The 26,184-nt window shown below is 42.9% G+C and overlaps 1 protein-coding gene across 4 annotated transcripts in view; it reads left to right on the top strand.

The window, feature by feature from the left end:
• METTL16 (methyltransferase 16, RNA N6-adenosine) overlaps positions 1–26,184 on the top strand; it is a 91,133-nt gene that overhangs the window by 14,320 nt on the left and 50,629 nt on the right. For 3 of the 4 annotated variants that reach the window (XM_028835872.2, XM_028835870.2, XM_077969804.1), the window contains 3 exons: positions 13,861–14,060; positions 19,112–19,252; positions 24,873–24,988. In XM_028835872.2, the coding sequence (XP_028691705.1) occupies positions 19,192–19,252; positions 24,873–24,988 (177 nt within the window). In that variant the 5' untranslated portion in view covers positions 13,861–14,060; positions 19,112–19,191. The remainder of the gene's footprint in view (positions 1–13,860; positions 14,061–19,111; positions 19,253–24,872; positions 24,989–26,184) is intronic. The other variant, XM_028835871.2, reaches the window with a different exon arrangement.

Genomic DNA, 26,184 nt, shown 5'->3' with positions numbered 1-26,184 from the left:
ACTTCTTTTTCAAACGTAATATATTGAGGAACCCTCTTCATACAAGTATGTGTAGATCAGCCTAATCTTACTATTTTTAATAGCTGCATCGGGTTTTCTTGTATTATAGCTTATTTAGCCAATTCCATATTGATTACTTTTAGCTTGTTCCTAAATTTTCTGTAGTACAAAACTTAAATTTAACAGTTCCTCTTTTATCATTGGACTTTTTTTTAAGTTTCACTGAAATTAGGGTAAGTCACTGGGCATTGCTAGGAAATCGCAGTATTCTTTTTTTTTTTTTTTTTTTTTGAGTCTCGCTCTGTCACCCAGGTTGGAGTACAATGGCGTGATCTTGGCTCACTGCAACCTCCGCCTCTCGGGTTCAAGCATTCTCCTGCCTCAGCCTCCTGAGTAGCTGGGATTACAGGCACGTGCCACCACGCCCAGCTAATTTTTTTTGTATTTTTAATAGAGACGGGATTTCACTGTCTCTACTAAATGGCAATTACAGTCACCTGCCACCATGCTCGGCTAATTTCTGTATTTCTAGTGGAGACGGGGTTTCACCGTGTTGGCCAGGCTGGTCTCAAACTCCTGACCTCAGGTGATCTGCCTGCCTCGGCCTCCCAAAGTGCTGGGACTACAGATGTGAGCCACCGCGCCCGGCCAGAATCACAGTATTCTTAACCATGCCCGGAAAGGGCAAAGAGGTATTTGGATGACTAGATTTTTCTTTTCTGTTATTTGCTCTTTAGTTAGCATAGGCATGGTCATTTAAAAGATCAGCCTGAAGGCCAGGCTTCAGGCTGCTTCATGCTTGTAATCACAGCATTTTGGAAAGCTATTGCTTGAGGCCAGGAGTTCAAGACCGGCCTGGTCAATATAGTGAGACCCCCCTTCTCTATAAAAAATAAAATAAAAAAAAAAAATGAAAAGATTAGCTTGATTGATCAAGGTACAATTTCATATTTTGCCAGTAGGATTTTGGATTCTTTGCTTAATTTAGGGTTATCAGTAGTGGTTGTTTCCATTGTTTCAGGATCTGTGTTTTTGTATATTACTATCTAATTGCTTATTTGACCCATGAGAGTGTTTAAAAATTGGACATTTTCTTCAATAAGTCTTCTGTATCAGAGAGTTGAAAAAGTGGGAAGGATGTCAGCACAGTACTTGAATAATAATTTAGGGCCACTTAATTTTTTTTATTGTTGTGAGAAACACAACATAAAATGTCCCACCTTAATCGAGTTGAAGTGTACAGTGTGTTAACTTTGTGCTCGTTGTTGTACAGCAGATTTCTAGAACCTTTTCATGAGTTAGACGACTTTAGATACCTTTACCTTAAAGTAGAATCATGCAGTATTTGTTGTTTTTGACTCACTTGTTTCACTTAGCATGATATCCTCAAAGACTCTGCCATGTTCTAGCACGTGACAGGATTTCTTTTTTTTTTTTTCTTTTTTTTTTTTTTTTTGAGATGGAGTCTCACTCTTGCCCAGGCTGGAGTGCAGTGATGCAATCACGCCTCACTGTAGCCTTGACCTCCTGTGCTCAAGTGATCCCCCTGCCTCAGCCTCCTGAGTAGCTAGGATTACAGATGTCCACCACCACACCTGGCTAATTTAAATTTTTTTTTTTTTTTTAGTGGAGACAGGGTCACTCTTTGTTGCCCAGGCTGGTCTTGAACTCCTGGGCTCAAGCAGTCCTCCTGCCTCAGCCTCCCACACTGCTGCGATTACAAGTGTGAGCTTCCACTCCCTGCCCTCATTTAATCTTTAGCTGATTCCGGGGTGGTTTATAACTCTGCCACTACCAAAGCAGCTCTTTAAAAGGTCTCCAGCAGCGTCATGTCACTGACTCTGATTTTCAGCCCTCCATTGCCTTCTGAGCAGCAAGTCACTCTGCTGGTTGGTTCCTTCATGGATCCACTCTTGCCGTGGCCTCCTTGGCACCAACTGAAAACTCTGGTTTTCCTTCTTCCACTCTGGTGTTCCTTTGTCTCCTGGTGGAGCTTACTCTGTGATGACTGTGCATACAGCTATTAAAGGAGTTTTCAAAGCTTGCTCTCCAGCTCTCTTTCCTTCGCACTTTACATTTTCTCCCTCATCGCTGTCATCCGTGCCAGGGCTTCACTTGTTTGTTTGCAAATCACTCACACGTTTATTTCTACACACCTCTTCTCTGGGCTCCATCTCCACTTAAATGTCTCAAATACAGCTCAGATTTATATTTCTCCTCAAAAACGGTTCTGTGCCAGAGTTACTAACTTCAGTTAGGGTGGCACTGCCTATCCTGTTGAACAAGCCAGAACCTTGGGAGACTCGTGCGAAACACGGCATCCCTTAGCTCACATGTGATTCCATTGCTAAATCTCACAAATGTTCCCTCCAAAATATCTGATTCCTTTCAGTTTTCCCTATCTCTGCCATTGCTACCTTTATCTAGATCTAGCCTTTTTTTTTTTTTTTTTCTGAGACAGGATCTCACTCTGTTGCCCAGGCTGGAGTGCAGTGGTACAATTTCAGCTCACTGCAGCCTCCACCTCCCAGGCTCAAGTGACCCTCCCACCTCAGCACTGCGCCCCACCCCCCAGTCCCCCGCCTAGAGTAGCTGGGACCACAGGTGCATGCCACCACACCACCACACTGAGTAATTTTTGTGTATTTTCTAGAAGCAGGGTTTCACCATGTTACCCAGGTTGCTCTCAAACTCCTGGACTCAAGCTATCCACCCACCTCGGCCACCCAAAGTGCTGGGATTACAGGCGTGAGCCACCACACCCAACCTTTAGCCTCTTAATTCAGGTATAGCAGTAGCTTCCTGATTAGAGCCTTTGCTTCCACTTTGTTCCAGCTTTGTTCTATACCAGACTTAAATCCTTAACATAGAATATAATTTTATCAACTGGGTGTAGTGGCTCATGGCTGCATCACTTTTGGAGGTCGAGGTGGGCAGATCACGAGGTCAGGAGATCGAGACCATCCTGCCTGACACGGTGAAACCCCGTCTCTACTAAAAATACAAAAAATTAGCTGGGCATGGTGGCACGTGCCTATAGTCCCAGCTACTCGGGATGCTGAGGCAGGAGAATTGCTTGAACCTGGGAGGTAGAAGTTGCAGTGAGCTGAGATCGCGCCATTGCACTCCAGCCTGGGCGACAGAGTGAGACTTTGTCTCAAAAAAAAAAAAAAAAAAGAATATAATTGTATCCTGGTGTGATTATTAATAGTTTTTACTTTCAGAAAAGTTTCAGATGGGATATGATAAATTATATGGTCACTCTAATTATAATGCGCTACATAATCTGGAACCTGCCTTCCTCCCCAGCTTCACCTTGAATTGTATGTGCTTACTTTGCTCTCTGCAAAGTTTAGACACAGTGACTGTCTCTTAGTACCTGGAATACTCCAGAAGTTCTGCCCTAGGGTCTTCGTACTTGCTGTTTGCTTTACCTAGGACCCTAGAATGCCACGTTCCCTTCCCCTCATTCCTTCCTTTGTGAATTTTTCTTCCATTGTCAGTTCTTAGATCAGTTGTCTCTGCAGGGAAGCCTTCTCTGACCTTCCTAAGGCAGATCCACGAATTAGGGAGGGTCAATAGTATCTTTTACCTGTGTTTTATAGCATTTGTCGCAGTTATAGATTTACAGGTATTTAAGTGATTTCTGGATAAGACCCATCCTCTGCCAGACCATCCGCTTCAGAAAGGGAGGGATTGTCTGTGTTCGCTTTACTGCAATATCCCTAGCATTTTGCATAATACCTGGCACATAGTTGACACTTAATAACTGTTTGTTGAATGAATAAAGGAATACACGCCAGCTGTCACAGTTTCTTAAAAATTCTGACCTATTCTGTATACCTCAGTTGAACAAAGTGTGCTCAAAGGAAACATATTTATATTTCACTTTTAAAAGTAGAGTAGCCAAGTACCCCAACTTTCTTTACAATTCTACTATTTACAATAGAGTACAGCAGTGGTCTCCAGCCTTTTTGGCACCAGGGACCAGTTTCATGGATGACCATTGTTCCATGGACCTGTGGTGGGGGAGGGGTGGGTTTGGGATGATTCAAGCACTTTGCATTTATTGTGCATTTATTTCTGTTATTATTACATTGTATTATTTCATTACATGAAATAATTATACAACTCACCATCGTGTAGAATCAGCTTGTTTTCCCGCAGCTTGCTTCCCCTCAGCTGGGCGGTCCCATGTAGGGGTGATGGGAGACAGTGACAGATCATCAGGCATTAGATTCTCAAGAAGTGCTCAACCTCGATCCCTCGCATGTGCAGTTCAGGAGGGTTCATGCTCCTGTGAGAATCTAATGCTGCCACTGATCTGACAGGAGGCGGAGCTCAGGCAGTAATGCGAGCAATGGGGAGTGGCTGTAAATTCAGATGAAGCTTTGCTTGCCACTCGCCTCCTGCTGTACGGCCCAGTTCCTAACAGGCCACGGATCAGTATCAGTCCATGGCCCAGGGCTTGGGGACCCCTGTAATAGAGGGGACAGCCCATTAGCCTGTGAGTTGTATAAGGCTTGCAGTTATTATTTATTGCCCATATTAATGTTGAGAATCAGATCCATTTCATATGAAAACATGGATCACTGGTTTTGTTTGAAAGTGTTAGAGAGCTGGCAAAACTGGGCGGGCAAATCCACACGACATTAACTACTTAGAACAGAGTGGTGGTCACTGGGTGCGGTGGGTCACGCCTGTAATCCTAGCACTTTGGGAGGCTGAGGCGGGCAGTACACCTGAGGTCAGGAGTTCGAGACCAGCCTGGCCAACATGGCGAAACCCCGTCTCTACTAAAAATACAAAATTAGCCAGGCATGGTATTACATGAGTGTAGTCCCAGCTACTCGGGAGGCTGAGGCAGAAGAATCGCCTGAACTCGGGAGGCGGAGGTTGCAGTGAGCCGAGATTGCACCATTGTACTCCAGGCTGGGCGACAAGAACGAAACTTTGTCTCAAAAAAAACCAAAAAAAGAACAGAATGGTGGTCATAACCTTTGAAATGGCCATTTGTGGCATCTGGCATAGTGCTACTAAAAGTGGTTATTACTGGCTGCTTAACCACAAACTATTTGTTACTGTCCACAGAGATAAGGACCTTGTGCCGTATGTTTAGGTTACTTCACATTTCTTTGGTTTCGTTGACTTTTTAATGTGTTGTTTACATTCTGGCACAAGCTCCTTATCTTATCAGGGACTGGCATTTTGAGTAGTACCAATAGCTATTCCTTATAAATATTTTGAAACCCCTGATTTTCACAGTTACTTTGAAATGCCAGTGCAAAATAGCAATACTTTTGTTACTATTTGCTGCCCTTAGATAATACTCTTTATCAAATTTATTTTATAAAGTATCTAAGTTATTAAGTTTCTTTAATAGAGATTTTCTGAAAACATTTTTCTCCTCAAATGCCTTTTACCATGAAATTTTACATTTGAGATTTTAAGCCTTTGAACACAGACATAGATTATTTTTTCTTTTGTGTGTTTAGCAGTGAAATTTAGTTACAAGGTCGGGCTGCCATTCTAATTAAAGACACGAATGTGTTTGAATGCCTTAGCATGGTACTTAGATGTGAACTTCTTCCTCACATGTAAAACTTGACTTTCGTTCCTGTATCATTGAAGAAAATGGAATTGGCCCATCCTTCTCACACACTTGACTGATTTCACAGGAATGAAATATTCTTGTTAGAAGTAAAACTGAAGTTTTTATAGATTTTATACCTTTTTATTGCTCATCATTTATCTTGTTGATCCTGAGTTTATACTGCTTTTAATTGAATAAGAAATACAAAGATAGTGCAAATCTTTTTTTTTTTATGTGAAAATTGATTGAGGCCATTGCTGTGCTGTTGAGTAAAGCAGAAATGTGTTGGTGGCTGTTGTCCCTGGATTAACCCTCTTTTATTAGCCCCCACAAATGACAATATTAATACATATCCAATTCTGATCTCTAAGAATAAACTTAATACCCCTTTAAATAGACTTAATGTATTTTAATGAGACTTTCAATTGCTAGCATATATTTATGCAATAAACATCTGCTTCCACGGTCCTATAGAAGCTGTTCTTTAAAACCAATACCCACAGAAATGGAAAGTCAGTCACTTTTTAAAGTTATTATTCTCTTGGCCTCCATCAGCATTTTATATCTTTAACCCATTCTGCATAGTTGCTCATTTAATCCTTTTGATCCAAAAATTAAGGTTGTCTGTTGTAAAATAACTCCTGTTTTTGTTTTTTTTTTGAGACGGAGTCTCGCTCTGTAGCCCAGGCTGGAGTGCAGTGGCCGGATCTCAGCTCACTGCAAGCTCCGCCTCCCGGGTTCACACCATTCTCCGGCCTCAGCCTCCCGAGTAGCTGGGACTACAGGCGCCCGCCACCTCGCCCGGCTAGTTTTTTGTATTTCTTAGTAGAGACGGGGTTTCACCGTGTTAGCCAGGATGGTCTCGATCTCCTGACCTCGTGATCCACCCGTCTCGGCCTCCCAAAGTGCTGGGATTACAGGCTTGAGCCACCGCGCCCGGCCTGTTTTCCTTTTTATTTGTAGTTGTCTGGGATACTTTTGGTTAAGCTTTTATCTTCAACCTTTGGCTCATTTTGTTTTAACTGTAGTTTTTGTTTAAAACAGTTTATTATAGTGAGTAGATTTTGACTTTTGTGATGTAATCTGAGAGTATTATGAGTTTACTATTTACATTCATTTCACATTCGTATCATGCTTTGTTCTTGTTACGTTTCTTTTACACTATATAATCTGATTTTCACCTACCTTTCCTTTACTGCCCCTGATTTTATTTGATTATATTATTTATCTTCATTCTTCTGGTGTTAATATATTTTTTTTTTGAGGCAGGGGCCCACTCTCACCCAGACTGGAGTGCAGTGATGGGATCTTGGCTCACTGCAGCCTTGACCTTCTGGGCTCAAGTGATCCTCCTGCCTCCTGAGTAGCTGGGGCCACAGGCTCACACAACCACCATCCTCCCACATCCAGCTGATTTTTGTACTTTTTGTAGAGACGGGCTTTCGCCATGTTGCCCAGGGTGGTCTCAAGCTCCTGAGCTCGAGCAGTCCGCCCACCTCAGCCTCCCAAAGTGCTGGGATTACAGGTGTGAGCCATCGGGCCCAGCCAGTTTATCTTCTTAAATGTGTGCTTCTATCTCTGCTACTTAGTTTATCACCTTTAAATGAAGGCTTTTGACCCTGTGTATAAAAGCTGAGGAACTCCCTCTCCCTTTTCTGTTTCCTGTCCTGAATTTTGATTATGTGTATGTTGTTGTGGTTTGTAAACACTGACATTTTATTAGGTAGCCACAGTTCACAGGTGTTTTTATCTTAGCTCTCTGGTTAAAAAGGCTTAAATGCTCAGTGCCGGTTGTTTTGCTATACAGTAAGTCCTCACTTAGTGTTGCCAGTAGGTTCTTGGAAACTGCGACATTAATGAAATGATGTGTAGCAGGTCCTCTAATAACGTCATTTCCTTGTAAGTGATGAGAAAAAAAATTGATTTTGTTATATATGGTTTCGCTCCAAGTCAAAGAACCTATTGTCAATGTTAAGTGAAGACTTACTGTAGTTCCTTAATTTATCTCTATTGATTAAACTTTTTCCATTAGAAATTTCTTCACAGGCCGGGCGCGGTGGCTCAAGCCTGTAATCCCAGCACTTTGGGAGGCCGAGACGGGCGGATCACGAGGTCAGGAGATCGAGACCATCCTGGCTAACACGGTGAAACCCCGTCTCTACTAAAAAATACAAAAAACTAGCCGGGCGAGGTGGCGGGCGCCTGTAGTCCCGGCTACTCGGGAGGCTGAGGCAGGAGAATGGCGTAAACCCGGGAGGCGGAGCTTGCAGTGAGCTGAGATCCGGCCACTGCACTCCAGCCCGGGTGACAAAGCGAGAGACTCCGTCTCAAAAAAAAAAAAAAAAAAAAAAAAAAAAACCCGGGAGGCGGAGCTTGCAGTGAGCTGAGATCCGGCCATTGCACTCCACCCTGGGCGACATAGCGAGACTCTGTCTCAAAAAAAAAAAAAAAAAAAAAAAAAGAAATTTCTTCACAAAGAGCTCATGAAAACTCTACTCCTTGAGTTCCTGTACACTCAAAATGTTTATCTGTCGTCATTATAATCAAAGTAAGTTTGGCTGAGTATAAAATTGTGTCACGCTTCTTTTCCTCTAAGAGCTTTGTAGTCAGTGTTCTTTTATCTTCTACTATTGAATGGTGCTGTGTGGAAATACAAAGGTGGCCTCATTTACCCTACTGCGTCCCTAACCCCAAAATCAATTGTTTAACTTGTTTGCATAGATATCTAAAGGATTTTTTTTTTCTTGTAAGCCTTAAAGTCTGGTAATTTTTCTGGGTGTTGGTATTGCTAATTTTGTATCTTTTCCTAGGAACATAGTGAGCCTTCTATTTCTAGAAAGTTATCTTGAATCATATCTTTGAATATTTCTTTATTCTAATCCTTTGGTTCTGTTATTCAGAATCCCCAGTTATATGTAAGGGGGTCTTCATTATTGACCTCTCTTATGTTCACTACTTTTTCTTTACTTTTTAAAACTTCTCACTCCTTTCCATTTCATTTGTTTATTGAGATATAGTTCACATACTATAAAATTCACTCTTATAACTCAGTGGTTTTTAGTATATTGATACTTGTACAACCATGTCTACTATCTCATTCCTGAATTTTGTTTAATTTTGCCTGGTTTTTTGAGTCTTGCTTGCTTTATCCCTTTCTCTTCTTCTCTGTATTATTGAAGCATATAATATCATTTTGTTTCGTAATTAGGGGTATTGACTTTGGTCGCTTCGTTAAGGGGGTATCTGTCAGATTTCTTTATTGTACTGTTATTATTTTATCCTTTTATAGTCTGGTAATTGATATCATTATCAAGGTAATTAATAATTTCTGGGGAAGTATTTTGTGACTGTGTAAATATCCTGTTTTCTTTTTTTGTTTTCTTGTCAGTGTTTTTTTTTTTTTTTTTCTGAGACATGGTCTCACTCTGTTGTCCATACGGGAGTGCAATGGCTTGATCTAGGCTCACTGCAACCTCTGCCTTCCAGGTTCAAGCAATTCTCCCAGCTCAGCCTCCTGAGAAGTTGGGACTAAAGGTGTGTGTGCCACTATGCTCAGCTAATTTTTGGATTTTTTGATAGAGATGGGGTTTCACCATATTGGCCAGGCTGGTCTTGAACTCCTGACCTCAAGTGATCTGTCCACGTTGGCCTCCCAAAGTGTTGGGATTACAGGTGTGAGCTGCTGTGCCCAGCCCAATATCCTGTTTTTCAACAAACTTTTACACATTATTTTTAGCATCCATTGATAATTCTTAAGTGAAACAATTATTAGCATGGTGATTGCCACATGTAAATTATCTAACTCTTTCACTGCTTCTATGTTTAAGGATGGACTCATAGGTTTTATTCTATGGGCCATAAATCCCTTGTTAGCCTTCTTCATTCACGTTGACACAGGTTTGGCCAAAGATAGCGCCATCAAGCTGGGTCTAGTATACTTTTGATTTGTTCCTACCTTCCTTTCAGCATGTCCTGTTTTCTAATACAATACAATGTTTCGGGTTCATCTTGTACTTCCCTATCCAGTTGTGGAATAATCATTTATCCAAGGAACTCTGATTCCTTTAGGGAGTACTATTTAGAAACCAAGGTCTGGAACTCTAGGTATGCTCATAGCGATGGGAGCGTCGTTGCTTCTAGGCTTTGGCTGTGTCTCTTCAGAGTCCATTATAGTCATCCTATTTCTGTCTGCTGTCGATGATACTAAAGTTCCATTCTTCATCCCTTCCATTTCCCTCCCTATAAGTTAGTACCTGGAAGCATTCTTAGAGGTCACAAGAAATCATTATATTCAGGTATGGAATGCAATTTTTGTGTAGATAACAAATCTATATCCATGAAATGTGATTCTGCCCATCATCCATCTTTTTGCAAGGTCTTTTCCTGTGAAAGGTATGTTTTTTCTTTTCTTTTCTTTTTGAGACAGAGTCTCTCTCTGTTACCCAGGCTGGAGTGAAGTGGCGCAGTCTCAGCTCATCGCAACCTCTGCCTCCTGGGTTCAAGCGATTCTCTTGTCTCAGCCTCTCTAGTAGCTGGGATTACAGACATGCGCCACCACGCCCGGCTAATTTTGTGTTTTTAGTAGAGACGGGGTTCTCCATGGTGGTCAGGCTGGTCTCGAACTCCCGACCTCAGGTGATCTCCCTGCTGCAGCTTCCCAAAGTGCTAGGATTACAGGTGTGAACCACTGTGCCTGGCCAAGGTGTGTTTTTTCTTTCTTTCTTTCTTTCTTTTTTTTTTTTTTTGAGACGGAGCCTTGCTCTTTCTCCCAGGCTGGAGTGCAGTGGCGCGATCTGGGCTCACTGCAAGCTCCGCCTCCCGGGTTCACACCATTCTCCTGCCTGGGACTACAGGTGCCCGCCACCTCACTCAGCTAATTTTTTGTATTTTTAGTAGAGACGGAATTTCACCGTGTTAGCCAGGATGGTCTCAATCTCCTGACTTTGTGATCTGCCTGCCTCGGCCTCCCAAAGTGCTGGGATTACAGGTGTGAGCCACCGCGCCCGGCCCAAGGTGTGTTTTTTTCTAAACAGTTTTTTGAAAGAGTAGGTCGTGTTACCTAACAACCACTGGCTGTCTATTCTTTAATATGTGTTCAGTTGTGTTGCTGTATTCTTGGCATCACATAACAGAAGAATAAAGAAATTTTCTTCACATCAGACTGGAAGGTAATGGAAATGTTTACTGTTTATTCTGTTTTCAGTAGCCGTTTCAACCCTTCCATGTCTATAATTTGCTTGATAAATAATTAATGACTCCCATTGTACTAGGTCATAGTATTCCTCATAGTCATAAAATGCCAGCAAGAAGGACCCTTAGCCTGTTGAGTCCAATCCCTTACTTTTTTTTTTCCTCCAAGATGGAGTCTCACTCTGTCACCCAGGCTGGAGTGCAATGGCATGATCTCAGCTCACTGCAACCTCTGCCTCCCAGGCTCAAGCGATTCTCCTGCATCAGCCTCCTGAGTAGCTGGGATTATAGGCATCCGCCACCACGACTGACTAATTTTTTTATTATTTGTGCAGGTGGGGTTTCACCATGATAGCCAGGCTGGTCTCGAACTCCTGACCTCAGGTGATGCACCCGCCTTGGCCGCCCAAATTGGTAGGATTGCAGGCATGAGCCACCACAACTAGCCAATCCTTTACTTTTATAGGTGGAGAAACTGAGACCTAAGAACTGAACTGACTTAAGTCCGTGGCTAATTGATTGCAGAGCCAAAAGTGGAGTCCAGGGCTCCTAACTTCCGTTCTAGAACATTTTTGCTGTAGGTAGTGGAGAGAGATTGGGTTGATGGAACCTGCCTGAAGTTTCCATGGTTGCTGGGTGGAAACAGCACGCTTCCTTCTCTCTTGGCACTCAGGTATCCAGATGGGCATTGAATTTTTCTGGTGATTGGTCATTTGATGACCAGGCAGGGGAGCAGAAAAGGAGATGGTCCAGACCAGAAGCTGTTTGAGGATGTGGTGTTGCCTGACCAGACACCTTAAGGCCAGAATTCTAAGTAGTTTCAAAACTCCTCCTCCCTTTCCTAGCCCCATCTACGGACTTTCTGCTTTCTTCAAAATGCTCTGTTGGGCAGGTGCAGTGGTTCACACCTCTAATGCCGACACTTAGGCCGAGGCGGGAAGATTACGTGGGCCTAGGAGTTCAAGACCAGCCAAGGCAACATAATGGGCTGGGCCCTTTTCTCTACAAAAAAAAAAAAAAAAAAAAAAGCTGAGTGTGGCGGTATGCACCTACAGTCCCAGCTACTTGAGGGGCTGAGGCAGGAGGGTCACTTGAGCCTGGGAGGTTGGGGCTGCAGTGAGCCGTGATCACACTGCATTCCAGTCTGGGAGACGGTGAGGACCTGTCTCAAAAAAAAACCCCGCAAAACCAAAAAAGACCCTGCTCTGTTTATAAAAAAGGTCTGTTGGTTTTCTTTTTTAATATTTTCAGTTTAGCAGTATTTTGACATCAACATAGTTACATTCGTACAATTTTCTTAAAAAGTTAAATACAGGCCAGGTGCGGTGGCTGACGCCTGTAATCCCAGCACTTTGGGAGGCCGAGGCGGGTAGATCACGACGTCAGGAGATGGAGACCGTCCTGGCTAACACAGTGAAACTCCGTCTCCACTAAAAATACGAAAAAATTAGCTGGGCGTGGTGGCGGGCGCCTGTAGTCCCCGCTCCTTGGGAGCCTGAGGCAGGAGAATGGTGTGAACCCGGGAGGCAGAACTTGCAGTGAGCCACGATCGCGCCACTGCACTCCAGTTTGGGCGACAGAACGAGACTCCATCTCAAAAAAAAAAAAGAAAAAAGTTAAACACAAATATATCTTATGATCCATTTCCTGACTGTCTACCCAAGAGCGGTGAAAACGTATGTCCACCCGAAGACTTGTATGTAAACAGCAGCATTGTTCGTGATGGTCAACAAGTAGAAACAAGCCAGCTGTCCAGGAACTGGGGAATATGGATAAACAAAGTGTAGGTATTCTTACTGTGGAATATTATTCACCCATAAAAAGAAGTGAAATACTGACAAGTTATAAAGTGGATGAACCTCACAAACTTGTGTTAAGTGACCAGAAGACCTCATTATGATTTCAGTTCCTTGAAATATCCAGAAAAGGTAAGTCTGTAAAGACAGAAAGTACATCAATGGTTGCCTCAGGCTAAAGTTGGAAATGAAGAAAGACATGCAAATGGTCATGAGTTCTCCTTTTTGGGGTGATAAGGGTGCTCTAAAAGTGGGTTTTGGTGATGGTTGCACAACTCTGTTAATATACTAGAAACTATTCAATTGTACACTTACAGGTGAATTTTATAGTGTGTGAATTATACTTCATAAAGCTTTAAAAAATTATATTTTAAATTTGATGTCTGTAATAGTTGTCATATTTAAGTATCTTATCCTGTCTTCATTATTAAACATTTTTTTTTTTTTTTTTTTTTTTTTTTTTTTTGAGACGGAGTCTCGCTATGTCGCCCAGGGTGGAGTGCAGTGGCCGGATCTCAGCTCACTGCAAGCTCCGCCTCCCGGGTTTTTACGCCATTCTCCTGCCTCAGCCTCCCGAGTAGCCGGGACTACAGGCGCCCACCACCTCGCCCGGCTAGTTTTTTGTATTTTTTAGTAGAGACGGGGTTTCACCGTGTTAGCCAGGATGGTCTCGAACTCCTGACCTCGTGATCCGCCCGTCTCGGCCTCCCAAAGTGCTGGGATTACAGGCTTGAGCCACCGCGCCCGGCCTTATTAAACATTTTTATACTGCTTTCTTTCCACTTTTAAGTAGGATTTTCAAGGAATGCTAATGTCAGATGATGTTAATGGTAACAGTAAAAATAGCTAGCATTTGTAAAATAGTTACTATGCACCAGACATTATGCTAAGTACTTCTAGGTTATCTCACGGTAGCATTGTGATATTGGTACTACTATCCTCATTTTACAGCAGAGGAAACAGTTTCCTAGAGGTAAATGACTTGTCCAAAGCCACACAGTAAGGAGACAGTGAGACAGGAATTTGACCGAGTCATTTAATCTCTGTGCTCTGTATATGGACATGCAGTGTTTTTGGTGGAGGATTGTACTGCTTTTCATATGCCGTGACTGTTAAACACTCATGTATATATGCCACTGGGATGAATGCTCTGTATAACTATTTATGTGTGATCTCTCCAGGAAATTCAGATGGGCATTTGGTTTTGCCTGTTTGTCACAGAGCTTGTACAACATAGTGAATCTTATTAATCAGTTTTACTTCTTTTTCTCTATTCCTCAGCCTTAATTTTAAAGACCCCGAAGCAGTCAGAGCTCTGACTTGTACTCTCCTAAGGGAAGATTTTGGACTTTCTATTGATATTCCATTGGAGAGACTAATTCCCACAGTTCCCTTGAGACTCAACTATATTCATTGGGTAGAAGATCTGATCGGTCACCAGGATTCTGACAAAAGTACTCTTCGAAGAGGAATTGACATAGGTATATAGTTTTAAATTCTTTTTTGGCTAAACATAGGTTTCGTAAGTTTTGCAAGATCAAATTCTTTGTTAACTTTTCTACTGGGTATTTGTTGTTGTACGAAAGAAGCTGGCTACAGATACAGGTTGAGCATCCTTAATTCGAAAATCCAAAATGCTTCCAAATCTGCAACCTTTGAGCACTGATATGCTGCTCAAAGGCAATGTGCATTGGAGCTTTCCAGATTTGGGGGTTAGGGATGTTCAGCCTGTAAATATAATGCAAATATTTCAAAATCTGAAAAAAAAAAACCTGAAATCCAAAACACTTCTAATCCCAAGCATTTTGGATTAGAGATCCTCAACCTGTATTACCGTCTTATTTACTACACCTGTTACCGTTCTTATTTACTACACCTGTTACCATTCTTACTTGCTACACCTATTACCGTTCTTATTTACTACACCTGTTACCATTCTTATTTACTACACCTATTACCGTTCTTATTTACTACACCTGTTACCATTCTTATTTACTATACCTGTTACCATTCTTATTTACTACACCTGTTACCATTCTTACTTACTACACCTATTACCGTTCTTATTTACTACACCTGTTACCATTCTTATTTACTATACCTGTTACCATTCTTATTTACTACACCTGTTACCATTCTTACTTACTACACCTATTACCGTTCTTATTTACTACACCTGTTACCATTCTTATTTACTACACCTATTACCGTTCTTTTTTTTTTTTTTTTTTGAGACGGAGTCTTGCGTCTCGCTCTGTCGCCCAGGCTGGAGTGCAGTGGCGCAATCTCGGCTCACTGCAAGCTCCGCCTCCCGGGTTCACGCCATTCTCCTGCCTCAGCCTCCCGAGTAGCTGGGACTACAGGCGCCCGCCCCTGCGCCCGGCTAATTTTTTCTATTTTTAGTAGAGACGGGGTTTCACCATGGTCTCGATCTCCTGACCTTGTGATCCGCCCACCTCGGCCTCCCAAAGTGCTGGGATTACAGGCGTGAGCCACCACGCCCGGCCTACCGTTCTTATTTACTACACCTGTTACCATTCTTACTTGCTACACCTGTTACCGTTCTTATTTACTACACCTGTTACCATTCTTATTTACTACACCTATTACCGTTCTTATTTACTACACCTCTTACCATTCTTACTTGCTACACCTGTTACCGTTCTTATTTACTACACCTGTTACCATTCTTATTTACTACACCTATTACCGTTCTTATTTACTACACCTGTTACCATTCTTATTTACTACACCTATTACTGTTCTTATTTACTACACCTGTTACCATTCTTATTTACTATACCTGTTACCATTCTTATTTACTACACCTGTTACTATTCTTATTTACTATACCTGTTACCGTTCTTATTTACTACACCTGGCCTTTTCTCCCACTGATTTCTCTTGAGAAGGGATTGTCAGTCCAAACAGGGAGTAAGAGGTTAAGGGAAGTACAAAATGAAAGTGAGGCTCTTACTTACATAGCTTTTCATTTTTTAAATTTTTTTATTTTGAAATAGGGTCTCGTCGTGTTGCCCAAGGTTGGTCTTGACTCCTGGGCTCAAGCAGTCCACGCGCCTCGGCTTCCCAAAGTGCTGAGATTACAGGCATGAGCCACGACACCTGGCCCTACTTAGCTTTTCAGATTACCACATTGATGTCTGTGTCTGTTGGGCTTAATTTTTACTCTGGTGTCTTCATATTGTGATTTTTTTTTTTTTTTTTTTGAGGTGGAGTTTTGCTCTTGTTGCCCAGGCTGGAATGCAATGGCGTGGTCTCAACTCAGTGCAACCTCCGCCTCCCAGGTTCAAGCAATGCTCCTGCCTCAGCCTCCTAAGTAGCTGGGATTACAGGTGCCCTCCACCACACCTGGCTAACTTTTGTACTTTTAGTAGAGATGGGATTTCACCATGTTGATCAGGTTGTTCTCAAACTCCTGACCTCAGGTGATCTGCCCACCTCGTCCTCCCAAAGTGCTGGGATTACAGGCGTAAGCCACCACGCCTGACTACTGCACCTGGCCTCTATTTCGGACTCAGTGGAATTATTAGCATTCCTCACTCCTAGATAGTAGTAAGTGTTCAACTTTCATGTTTGTATACGTTTTTCAGTCCTCATCCTACATGATCTTTTCAGCGGCATTTATTGATCCCTCCTTTCTCTTTTGTTCGCTCTCCTTCATTTGCTTTCATGACGCCAGACTGTTGGTTTCCTCTTTCGTTTCTGTGCACTGTTCTCCACTTTTCAGGCGTACCTGCCTGTATCTGACCACTAGATATTGGTATTCCTTGCATAAAGCTCAGCCTTTAGCTCCTTTCTCACTCAGCACCCTACCCTGGCAATTGCATTCACTTCTATGATGATTTCCCACCTCTATACAAATAAATCACATGTTTATATGTTCCTCCAACTCAGATTACTTTCCTTGACCTCCGATCTCATATATAAGAGAAACTTGGATTTCTGAAAAACATCTCAGACTTGCTGTGTCCAAGACCAAACTCACACTCTGTTTCCCTAATCCTGGTTCTCTTTGTTTCTTGTTTCAGTGAGTCTACCATAGTCCACCCTGTGATCCTTGGTACTTACCACTCAGTAAAAAAATGTCTATGACTGTTTCCTGTTGACTTTCTCTCTTAAATACTTCTGAAATCATCTACTTCTCTCCATCTCCACTGCCGTCCTAGCCAAGTCATCATCTCTTACCTTTTTGCATTTCTGCATTTCTCACCTCTTCTGCTTCTCACCTAGTTTTGCTTAAAAAGCTTGACAGCCTAGTTGGTACTAATTTGATTTTAATTATGCCCCAAACCCTCTAAAATAGCATTTGGGGATAGAGGAGGTTAATGGATTTTAATTCTTCACAAGGGGCACTACCTAACTGCAATCACGTCCATTCTAATTAGGGCTTTATATAAATTCTTCCCCCAGACTCCATCAGTTTGCTCTAGTTCTACGATTACGTACTTTCCATTTTTATTTATCATTACAAAGATTATTACCCATTTAAAAATGTCATTTGGCTTTCTGAGGGGATTTTGTCCTGTCCTATAAAGGACTAGTAAAGAATCTGTTGCATTCTATTAGAGTACAAGTCTTTGGGTCTTGAGAATTAAGAAACTTCTTTTGGCGCTGACAAATCTTTTATGTATATTTATTACCCTGGAGGTAAGTGTACTTTTTAAATCTTTTAAATGAAATTGAAGTTTGAAGAGAGAGGCAGTTGTGTAAAAGTCAAGGATCTGGTCTGGATTTTTTTCCTACAGAGTAGAAAGTACAACTGAAATGTTCTGAAATGTGTGTGTGTCTGGCTTACTAGAACGGCCAGCAGGAGCTAAAGCAGTGTGGTTTCTGAGAAGACCTTGAGTACCCTTTACCACCCTTTCCCTCACCACCCCCAGGTATCCAAGGAGGTGCTTGTCCAGTAGCACCGGGCCCAGGATACTCTCGGGCAAACATGGCAGGCAACGCAGCATTCACCGTGACCATCAAAGAGCTTAAATGTTGGGGCCGTCAGCTTTTAGTAGCCTGTTCTGGATGCATAATGAGGAAGCAGTATGACAAGCCTGGATTTCCTCTGGGTTAGGAGTATCAAGCCCCTGCTTCTCCCTGGCAAATCCTTACAAGGCTAGACCAGAACTGGGATATGGTCAGATGAGAGCAGACCTACAGTGGCTGGTGGAGGCTGACTGCTTTAGGCCTCTGGGAGAAACACTCTTCTCTTGAATATACTCTTTAGGATCTAATTGGCCAAGATAGTCAATATTGTAAAAGACAGAGAGGGAGATTGAGATTTGCTCTGTCACCCAGGCTGAAGTGCAGTGGCGAGGTCTCGGCTCACTGCAACCTCCACCTCCCAGGTTCGAGTGATTCTCCTGCCTCAGCCTCCTGAGTAGCTGGAATTGCAGGTGCCCACCATCATGCCCAGCTAATTTCTGTAGTTTTAGTAGAGACGGGGTTTCACCATGTTGCAGGCAGGCCTGGAACTCCTGACCTCAGGTGGTCCGCCTGCCTCAGCCTCCTAAAGTGCTGGGACTACAGGTGTGAGCCACCATGCCCGGCCTTTAAAAACAATATTCATGGTTAGTATATAGTCCAGTCCAGGGCTCGGGGTTCTACATAATTTAGTACCAAACCCTAGTGGTCAAAGAGTGTTTTTTTTGCCTGGAGTGTTTGCCTTTTGAATACCTCCCTTGACACTGGTGAGGCGAGCCAGTGACTCTGATGTCTTGGCTTCAAACCAAGTATTTTCCCATGTCTCTACAGCTAAGAGAGAGATGAGTTATCTCTAATCTCTTTAGTTTGTTTGTTTGTTTGTTTTTTCCACTTCTTATTTCTTTCAGCTGACAACTTACAGACATTTGGGTAATTCAGCAGTTTAATAAACATTTTATACCCTACATATTTTTTCTTGCTTTTGGAGAATGGAATGTACATTGATCTGTTTTAAGATATTACAAAGGCATTTTAACAAATAGCATTGTTTTCTTTTAAGAAAATTGAGTTTTGTGTGAGATTTAAAATGAAGACTCTTTACAAAGTAAATCAGCTGAGTTTTGAGCATTTTAGGTGAATTAGTCACATATTCCTTGACCTCTGCTTGTGTGTTCTTCATTTTTTATACAACACACGAAAGAGGAGGCCAGCAAGGTTTCGATACTTTAGGAAGGTTGAGTCTAATTAGGAGGTAAGACTAATATACACGAATGACTGAGGAACCCAGTAGCCATAATATATGTGGAATCAGGTACTAGCTTGTGATTTCTCTACCAAAAAATACAAAAATTACAGAAAAGACAAAAATTAGCCAGGCATGGTGGCATGCACCTGTAGTCCCGGGAACTCGGGAGGCTGAGTGGGGAGAATCGCCTGAGCCCAGGAAGTCGAGGCTGCAGTGAACCGTGATCACACCACTGCCCTGTAGCCTGGGTGACGGAGTGAAAACAGAATTCTGAGAAGAGTGGTGTTTTCATGATGATTCTAACCTTTCCCTCTGGTGTGTGGAATGTGTTTTGAATTTTCGTTTTACTAGGTACGGGGGCATCCTGCATCTACCCCTTACTCGGAGCAACCTTGAATGGCTGGTATTTCCTTGCAACAGAAGTGGATGATATGTGTTTCAACTATGCAAAGAAAAATGTGGAACAGAATAACTTATCTGATCTCATAAAAGGTTAGCGCCACAGAATGAATACCTCCACACTCTGTGTCTTCACCTGCCTTTTTAGTTTAACACATTTCATTACCTTTTTCTTGAATATGCAGACTTCGGCAATTTTAAAAAATCTGGCATTTTGTAATTGGGTTTGCTCTCTGTCTTGATACCAGAATTAACTCAGAAGGAAAATAGTAACTATAGTTGATCCTTCATTGTTTGTGGATTCTTTATTAGTGAATTTGCCTGCTTGCCGAAATTTATTTATTTATCCATTCATTTATTTTAGTAGATTTTCTTGAATAAATGTTTATTCATTATAACCCCTTAGAAACATTTCCAGAGACTTTAAGTGGCGGTTTTTTGTTTGTTTGTTGAGTTTATTTTTTAGGGCATTTTTAGGTTCATAGCAAAATGAAGTGGAAGGTTCAGAGATTCCCTGTATATCCCTGCCCCCACACATGCATAGCCTTCTCCATTATCAGCATGCCCCAGCAGAGTGGGATATTTGTCACAGGTGATGAACCTATGCTGGCACATCATTGTCACCCACCGTTCGTGCTTTACATCACGGATTCCTCTTGGTGGTGTACATTTCGTAGTTTTGGACGAATAAGCGGACATGTGTCTCCCAGTACAGTATACACAGAATCGTTTCACTGCCCTGCCGTGTTCTGTGCCTCAGCTGTCCGTCTCTCACTGGCCCCAGCCCCAGGAAACTACTGACCTGTTTACTGTCTTCATAGTTGTACATTTTCCAGAACGTCATATAATTGGAACCACACAGTAGATAGACTCTTCGGAGTGGCTTCTTCCGCTGAGTGACGTTTATTTAACTTTCCTAATGTCTTTTTACAGTTTGACAGCTTTTTAAAAAATTCTTTTAATTTATTTTTTTTCTGCTGCCTCTCTAATTGCAGAAAGCTCATTTATTTTTAGCACATTTCATTTTGATATTCGATTATCTGGGTGTACCAGAGTTTCTCCATTCACCTCTTGAAGGACATCTTGATTGTTTCCAAATTTTGACAATTACAGATAAAGTTGTGAGAAACACCTGTGTGCAGCTTTTTCTGTGCATGTAAGTTTTTGACTCCTTTAGGTAAATGCCAAGCAGTGTGCTTGCTGGCTGGTATGGTAATGGGATGTTTAATTTTGTGAGAAACCACCAAACCCCCTTCCAGAGCACCGTTTTGCACTCCCACCAGCAGTGGACGAAAGTTCCTGTTGCTCACAGCCTTGCCAGCGCTGGGTGTTGTCAGTGTTCTGGAGTTTGGCCATTCTAATAGGTGTGTAGTGGTGCTTCCTTATTTTAATGTGCATTTTCCTGATACTGATGTAGAGCATCTTTTCATGTGCTCATTTACCATCTGTATATCTTTTTTGGTGAGATGTCTATTCAGGCCTTTTGCCCCCCCCCCCCTTTTTTTTTTGAGACTTAGTTTTGCTCTTGTTCCCCAGGTGGGAGTGCAATGGCGCGATCTCGGCTCTCTGCAACCTCTGCCTCCCAGGTTCAAGTGATTCTCCTGCCTCAGCCTCCCAGGTAGCTGAGATTTCAGGCACCCCCCACCATGCCCAGCTAATTTTTGTATTTTTAGTAGAGATGGGGTTTCACCATGTTGCCCAGGCTGGTCTCAAACTCCTGTCCTCAAGTGATTCTCTTGTCTGTACCTCCCAGAGTGTTGGAATGATAGACATGAGCCATTGCCCCCAGCCAAGTCCAGCTTATTGATCTTCTTTTAAGGAATTATATACAGTACCGTTGGTATTATATCCAAAAGTGCTGTAATCTCAGCACGCTGGGGGCTGAGGTCGGTAGATCTTTGAGGTCAGGAGTTTGAGACCAGCCTGGCCTACATGACGAAACCCCATCTCTACTAAAAATACAAAAATTAGCCAGCGTTGTGGTGCATGCATGTAATCCCAGTGACTCAGGAGGCTGAGGACCAAGAATCACTTGAGTCTGGGAGGTGGAGGTTGCAGTGAGCCGAGATCACGACACTGCACCCCAGCCCAGGAAACAGAGCAAGACTCTGTTACTTCTAGGAGTTTTATAGTCTTGCATTTTGCATTTAGGTTTGTGATCTGTTTTGAGTTAAATTTTGTGAAGGATATAAGGTCTGTGTCTAGATTCATTTTATGCATGTGGATGTCTAAGTGATGTTCCAGTATCAGTTCTTGAAAAGACTGTATCTGTTCTGTTCTATTGATCTATTCATTCACTAAAAACATGGTGTTTTGATTATAGTAGCTTTGTAGTAAGTCTTAGAATTGGGTAGTGTCAGTCTTTCAACTTGCCTCTTCTCTTTCAATACTGTGTTGGCTATCCTGAGCCTTTTGCCTCTCCAAATAAACTTTAAAATTAGTTTGTCAATAGCTAAAATGTATGCATGTAGGTTTGTACGTATGAATGTGTTTCCTTATTTAATTTTAGAGTCAGGGTCTCACTGTCACCCAGGCTGGAGTGTAGTGGTTCACTGTAGCTTCAACCTCCTATGTTCAGGTAATCATCCAGCCTCAGCCTTGTGAGTAGCTGAGACTGCCGGTGTGTTGCCACCACGCCTGGCTAATTTTTGTGTTTTTTTGTAGAGATGGGGTCTTGTCATGTTGCCCAGGCTGGTCTTAAACTCCTGGGCTCGAGTGATTTTCTGGCCTCAGCCTCCCAAAGTGCTGGAGTTACAGGCGTGAGCCACTACCCCCAACCAAAAATTTATTTTTAACTTAAAATTGACATTCATGGTACTTTTGTGGTCATTCACAGACACGTGCATAGTGGCATATAATTGGAGTTGCCCAGTGTGCGTGTTCCCAGCTGAGGCTCAGCAAAGCGATGCTCTGCCTTCTTACTCCAGCTTCCTTTCTGTGGACCAAGTGTCCTTTTCTTGGTCTATTTAATACCACGTTTTGGGTGTTTTTTAAATTTTTATTTTGCATTTTTGTGCTTTCCCTTGGTGATTTTGCTGTTTAAACTAGTCCCTAAACATAGTGCTGAAAGGCTGTCTTGTGTTCCTCAGTGCAAAAAGGCTGTGATGTGCCTTACAGAGAAAATACATGTGTTAAATAAGCTTCCTTCAGACACGAGTCATAGTGGTGTTGGCCATGAGTTTAGTGTTAGTGAATCAGCAATGTATATTCGATAAAGTGTCTTTAAACACCATAAAACAAGATTGTGTATCTATCAATTGATGAAAACGTGATGAGAGACTTGTAGGAACCTAACCCTGTATTTCCCCCGGGAACCAGTGGTTCAGTATTCACTCATTGACTATTTGTGGCTACTTTTTACAACATAACTAGTGCAGATAATGAGAATTGACTATATGTGAAGTAACTTAGTCATCAAGATTTTAAAAGGAAGGAAACCCTACTGTTGCTTAAACTATACCATCTTTTTAATTTCAGTACATAGGCAGGGTGCGGTGGCTCACGCCTGTAATCCCAGCACTTTGGGAGGCCGAAGCAGATTGCCCGAGGTCGGGAGTTTGAGAGCAGCCTGATCAACATGGTGAAATTCCATCTCTACTAAAAATACAAAAATTAGCTGGGCGTGGTGGCATGCACCTGTAATCCCAGCTACTCGGGAGGCTGAGGCAGGAGAATCGCTTGAACCTGGGAGGCAGAGGTTGCAGTGAGTGGAGATCACACCACTGCACTTTATTCTGGTCTACAGAGTGAGACTGTGTCTCAAAAACAAATAATAATTTCAGTACATAGAACTGTGCTAGAAATAGTCAAATCCCCTTGTGATTTGTTACTTTTTATTTTTGTGGCCGGGCGCGGTGGCTCAAGCCTGTAATCCCAGCACTTTGGGAGGCCGAGACAGGCGGATCACGAGGTCAGGGGATTGAGACCATCCTGGCGAACACAGTGAAACCCCGTCTCTACTAAAAAAATACAAAAAACTAGCCGGGCGAGGTGGCGGGCGCCTGTAGTCCCAGCTACTTGGGAGGCTGAGGCAGGAGAATGGCGTAAACCCAGGAGGCGGAGCTTGCAGTGAGCTGAGATCCAGCCACAGCACTCCAGCCTGGGCGACAGAGCAAGACTCCGTCTCAACAACAAAAAAAATAAATAAAAATAAATATTTTTGTGACCATTCTGTGTATAAAGCAGTGTTAATTTTTTTTTTTTCCATTGAAGAGATTTTATGTCTCTTTATGAAGGAAATAAGACTTTTCCTCATAGTATTGAACATATTTTTGTAAGGGGAGACATTCATATTATTAGTGCATTTGTTTTATTTCTCCATTGTTGTGTAACAAATTATTCCAAAATCTAGGAGCCTATTTACTTTTATTTATTTTTTATTTTTTGAGATAGACTCTTGCTGTGTCACCCAGGCTGGAGTGCAGTGGCACAGTCTCAGCTCACTGCAACCTCTGTCTCCCAGGTTCAAGCGATTCTCCTGCCTGAGCCTCCCGAGTAGCTGGGATTATAGGTGCCCACCACCACACCCGTCTAATTTTTGTGATTTTTTTTAGTAGAGACATGGTTTCACCATGTTGGCCAGGTAGGTCTCGAACTCCTGACCTCAAGTGATCCACGTGCCTCGGCTTCCCACAGTGTTGGGATTACAGGCATGAGCCACCTCATTGTTACATTGTTATTGTAACAATATAACAATCCCGGCCCTAGGAGACTTAAAAAAATTTTTTTTTTTTTTTTGTTAGAGACAGGGTCTCACTCTGTCATCCAGGCCGGAGTGCATTGGCGTGATCATGGCTCAAGCCTCCTGGGCTCAAGCAGTCTCTCACTTTAACCTCCCAAGTAGCTAGAATTACAGGCTCATACCTCCACGGTCAGATAATTTTTTATTTTTAAAGTTTTTGTAGAGCTAGGTTCTTGCTATGTTGCCCAGGCTAACCTGGAACTCTTGGTCTCAAGCAGTTCTCCCACCTTGGCCTCCCAAAGCACTGGGATTACAGGCATGAACCATCGCACTTGGCCCTAGCAACTTCAAACAATACACATTTATCTCATTGTTCCTGTGGGTCATACATTCTGGCATAGCTTAGTCGGGTGGTTCCAGTTGAGACACTTTCATGCATTTGCAGTCAAGTTGTTGGCTAGAGCTACAGTATCTGAAGGATTTACGGGTGGTAGAGATTTGCTTCCGAGATGGCTTACTCGCGGCTCACTCACACGACTCTTGGAAGGAAACCCTAGTTCATAGCCATGTGGATCTCTCCGTGAAGCTATTTGAGTGTCCTTAAAATGCAGCCGACACTCTAGGGGAAGGAAATTAAACTCCATCTCCTGAAGGGAGTAACGTCAAAGGGTTTGAGGACATACAGTCACGCATTACTTAACAGCAGGAATATATTCTGAGAAATATGATTTCATCGTAGTGTGTGCTCATGCACACCTAGGCCTGTATGTAATACCTGTGGCTCCTATGCTGTAACCTGAACAGTATGTTACTGTATTGAATACGGAAGGCCGTTTTAACACTATGGTAAGTATTTGTGTATCTGAGCATATCAAACATAGAAAAGGTACAGTAAAAATGTGGTGTTACAATCTTACGGGACCAGCGTCATATATGCAGTCCATTGTTACCAAAGCATCGTTATGCAGGGCGTGATTATGCTTTAAAACCACCGCGACAGTGATGAGCTCACAGCCCTGTTTTTCCTCCTAGTGGTGAAAGTGCCACAGAAGACGCTCCTGATGGACGCTCTTAAAGAAGAATCTGAGATCATCTATGACTTTTGCATGTGCAACCCTCCCTTTTTTGCCAATCAATTGGAAGCCAAGGTAAAATGTCTTCTGCTTTAAAATAATTGAATATAGGCCGGGCACAGTGGCTCATGCCTGTAATCCCTGCACTTTGGGAGGCTGAGGTGGGCGGATTATGAAGCCAGGAGTTGGAGACCAGCCTGGCCAACATGGTGAAACCCCTTCTTTACTAAAGATACAGAAAATTAGGCAGGCGTCGTGGCCCACGCTTGTAATCCCAGCTACTGGGGAGGCTGAGGCAGGAGAATCGCTTGAACCCGGGAGGCGGAGGTTGCAATGAAAACTTTAAAAAATTAACTTATGGCTGGGCGCGGTGGCTCAAGCCTGTAATCCCAGCACTTTGAGAGGCCGAGATGGGCGGATCACGAGGTCAGGAGATTGAGACCATCCTGGCTAACACGGTGAAACCCCGTCTCTACTAAAAAAATAGAAAAAACTAGCCGGGCGTGGTGGCGGGCGCCTGTAGTCCCAGCTGCTGGGGAGGCTGAGGCAGGAGAATGGTGTAAACCCGGGAGGCGGAGCTTGCAGTGAGCTGAGATCCGGCCACTGCACTCCAGCCTGGGCGACAGAGCGAGACTCTGTCTCAAAAAAAAAAAAAAAAATTAACTTACTATTTTTTAAAGAAAACTTTAAAAAATTAACTTACTGTTTTTTAAATTAATATATTTGAAATGAGAACTTGCTGTGTTGCTCAAGCTGGTCTTGAACATCTGGACTCAAGCAGTCCCCCTCCCGTCAGCTCTCCTAGTAGCTGAGACCATAGGCGCGTGCTACAGTGCCTGGGGTTTGAAAGCTGTGTCAGTTAGGGTGCTTTTGGTTTGAGGTACTCTCGGCTCTCTGTGTCTATAGGTCCTACACCTGTGGGATCCACATCTGTGGATTCAGCCAACCACGCATTGAAAGCGTTGGGAGAGGCCGGGCGCGGTGGCTCAAGCCTGTAATCCCAGCACTTTGGGAGGCCGAGACGGGCGGATCACGAGGTCAGGAGATCGAGACCATCCTGGGTAACACAGTGAAACCCCGTCTCTACTAAAAATACAAAAACTTAGCCGGGCGAGGTGGCAGGCGCCTGTAGTCCCAGCTACTCGGGAGGCTGAGGCAGGAGAATGGCGTGAACCCGGGAGGCGGAGCTTGCAGTGAGCTGAGATCCGGCCACTGCACTCCAGCCTGGGTGACAGAGCGAGACTCCGTCTCAAAAAAAAAAAAAAAAAAAA

The sequence above is a fragment of the Macaca mulatta genome, chromosome 16, assembly GCF_049350105.2.
Source record: "Macaca mulatta isolate MMU2019108-1 chromosome 16, T2T-MMU8v2.0, whole genome shotgun sequence".
In the NCBI taxonomy this organism is placed as follows: domain Eukaryota; kingdom Metazoa; phylum Chordata; class Mammalia; order Primates; family Cercopithecidae; genus Macaca; species Macaca mulatta.
The sequence above is the reverse complement of the archived record's forward strand: the minus strand, read 5'-3'. Positions and strand labels throughout refer to the sequence as shown.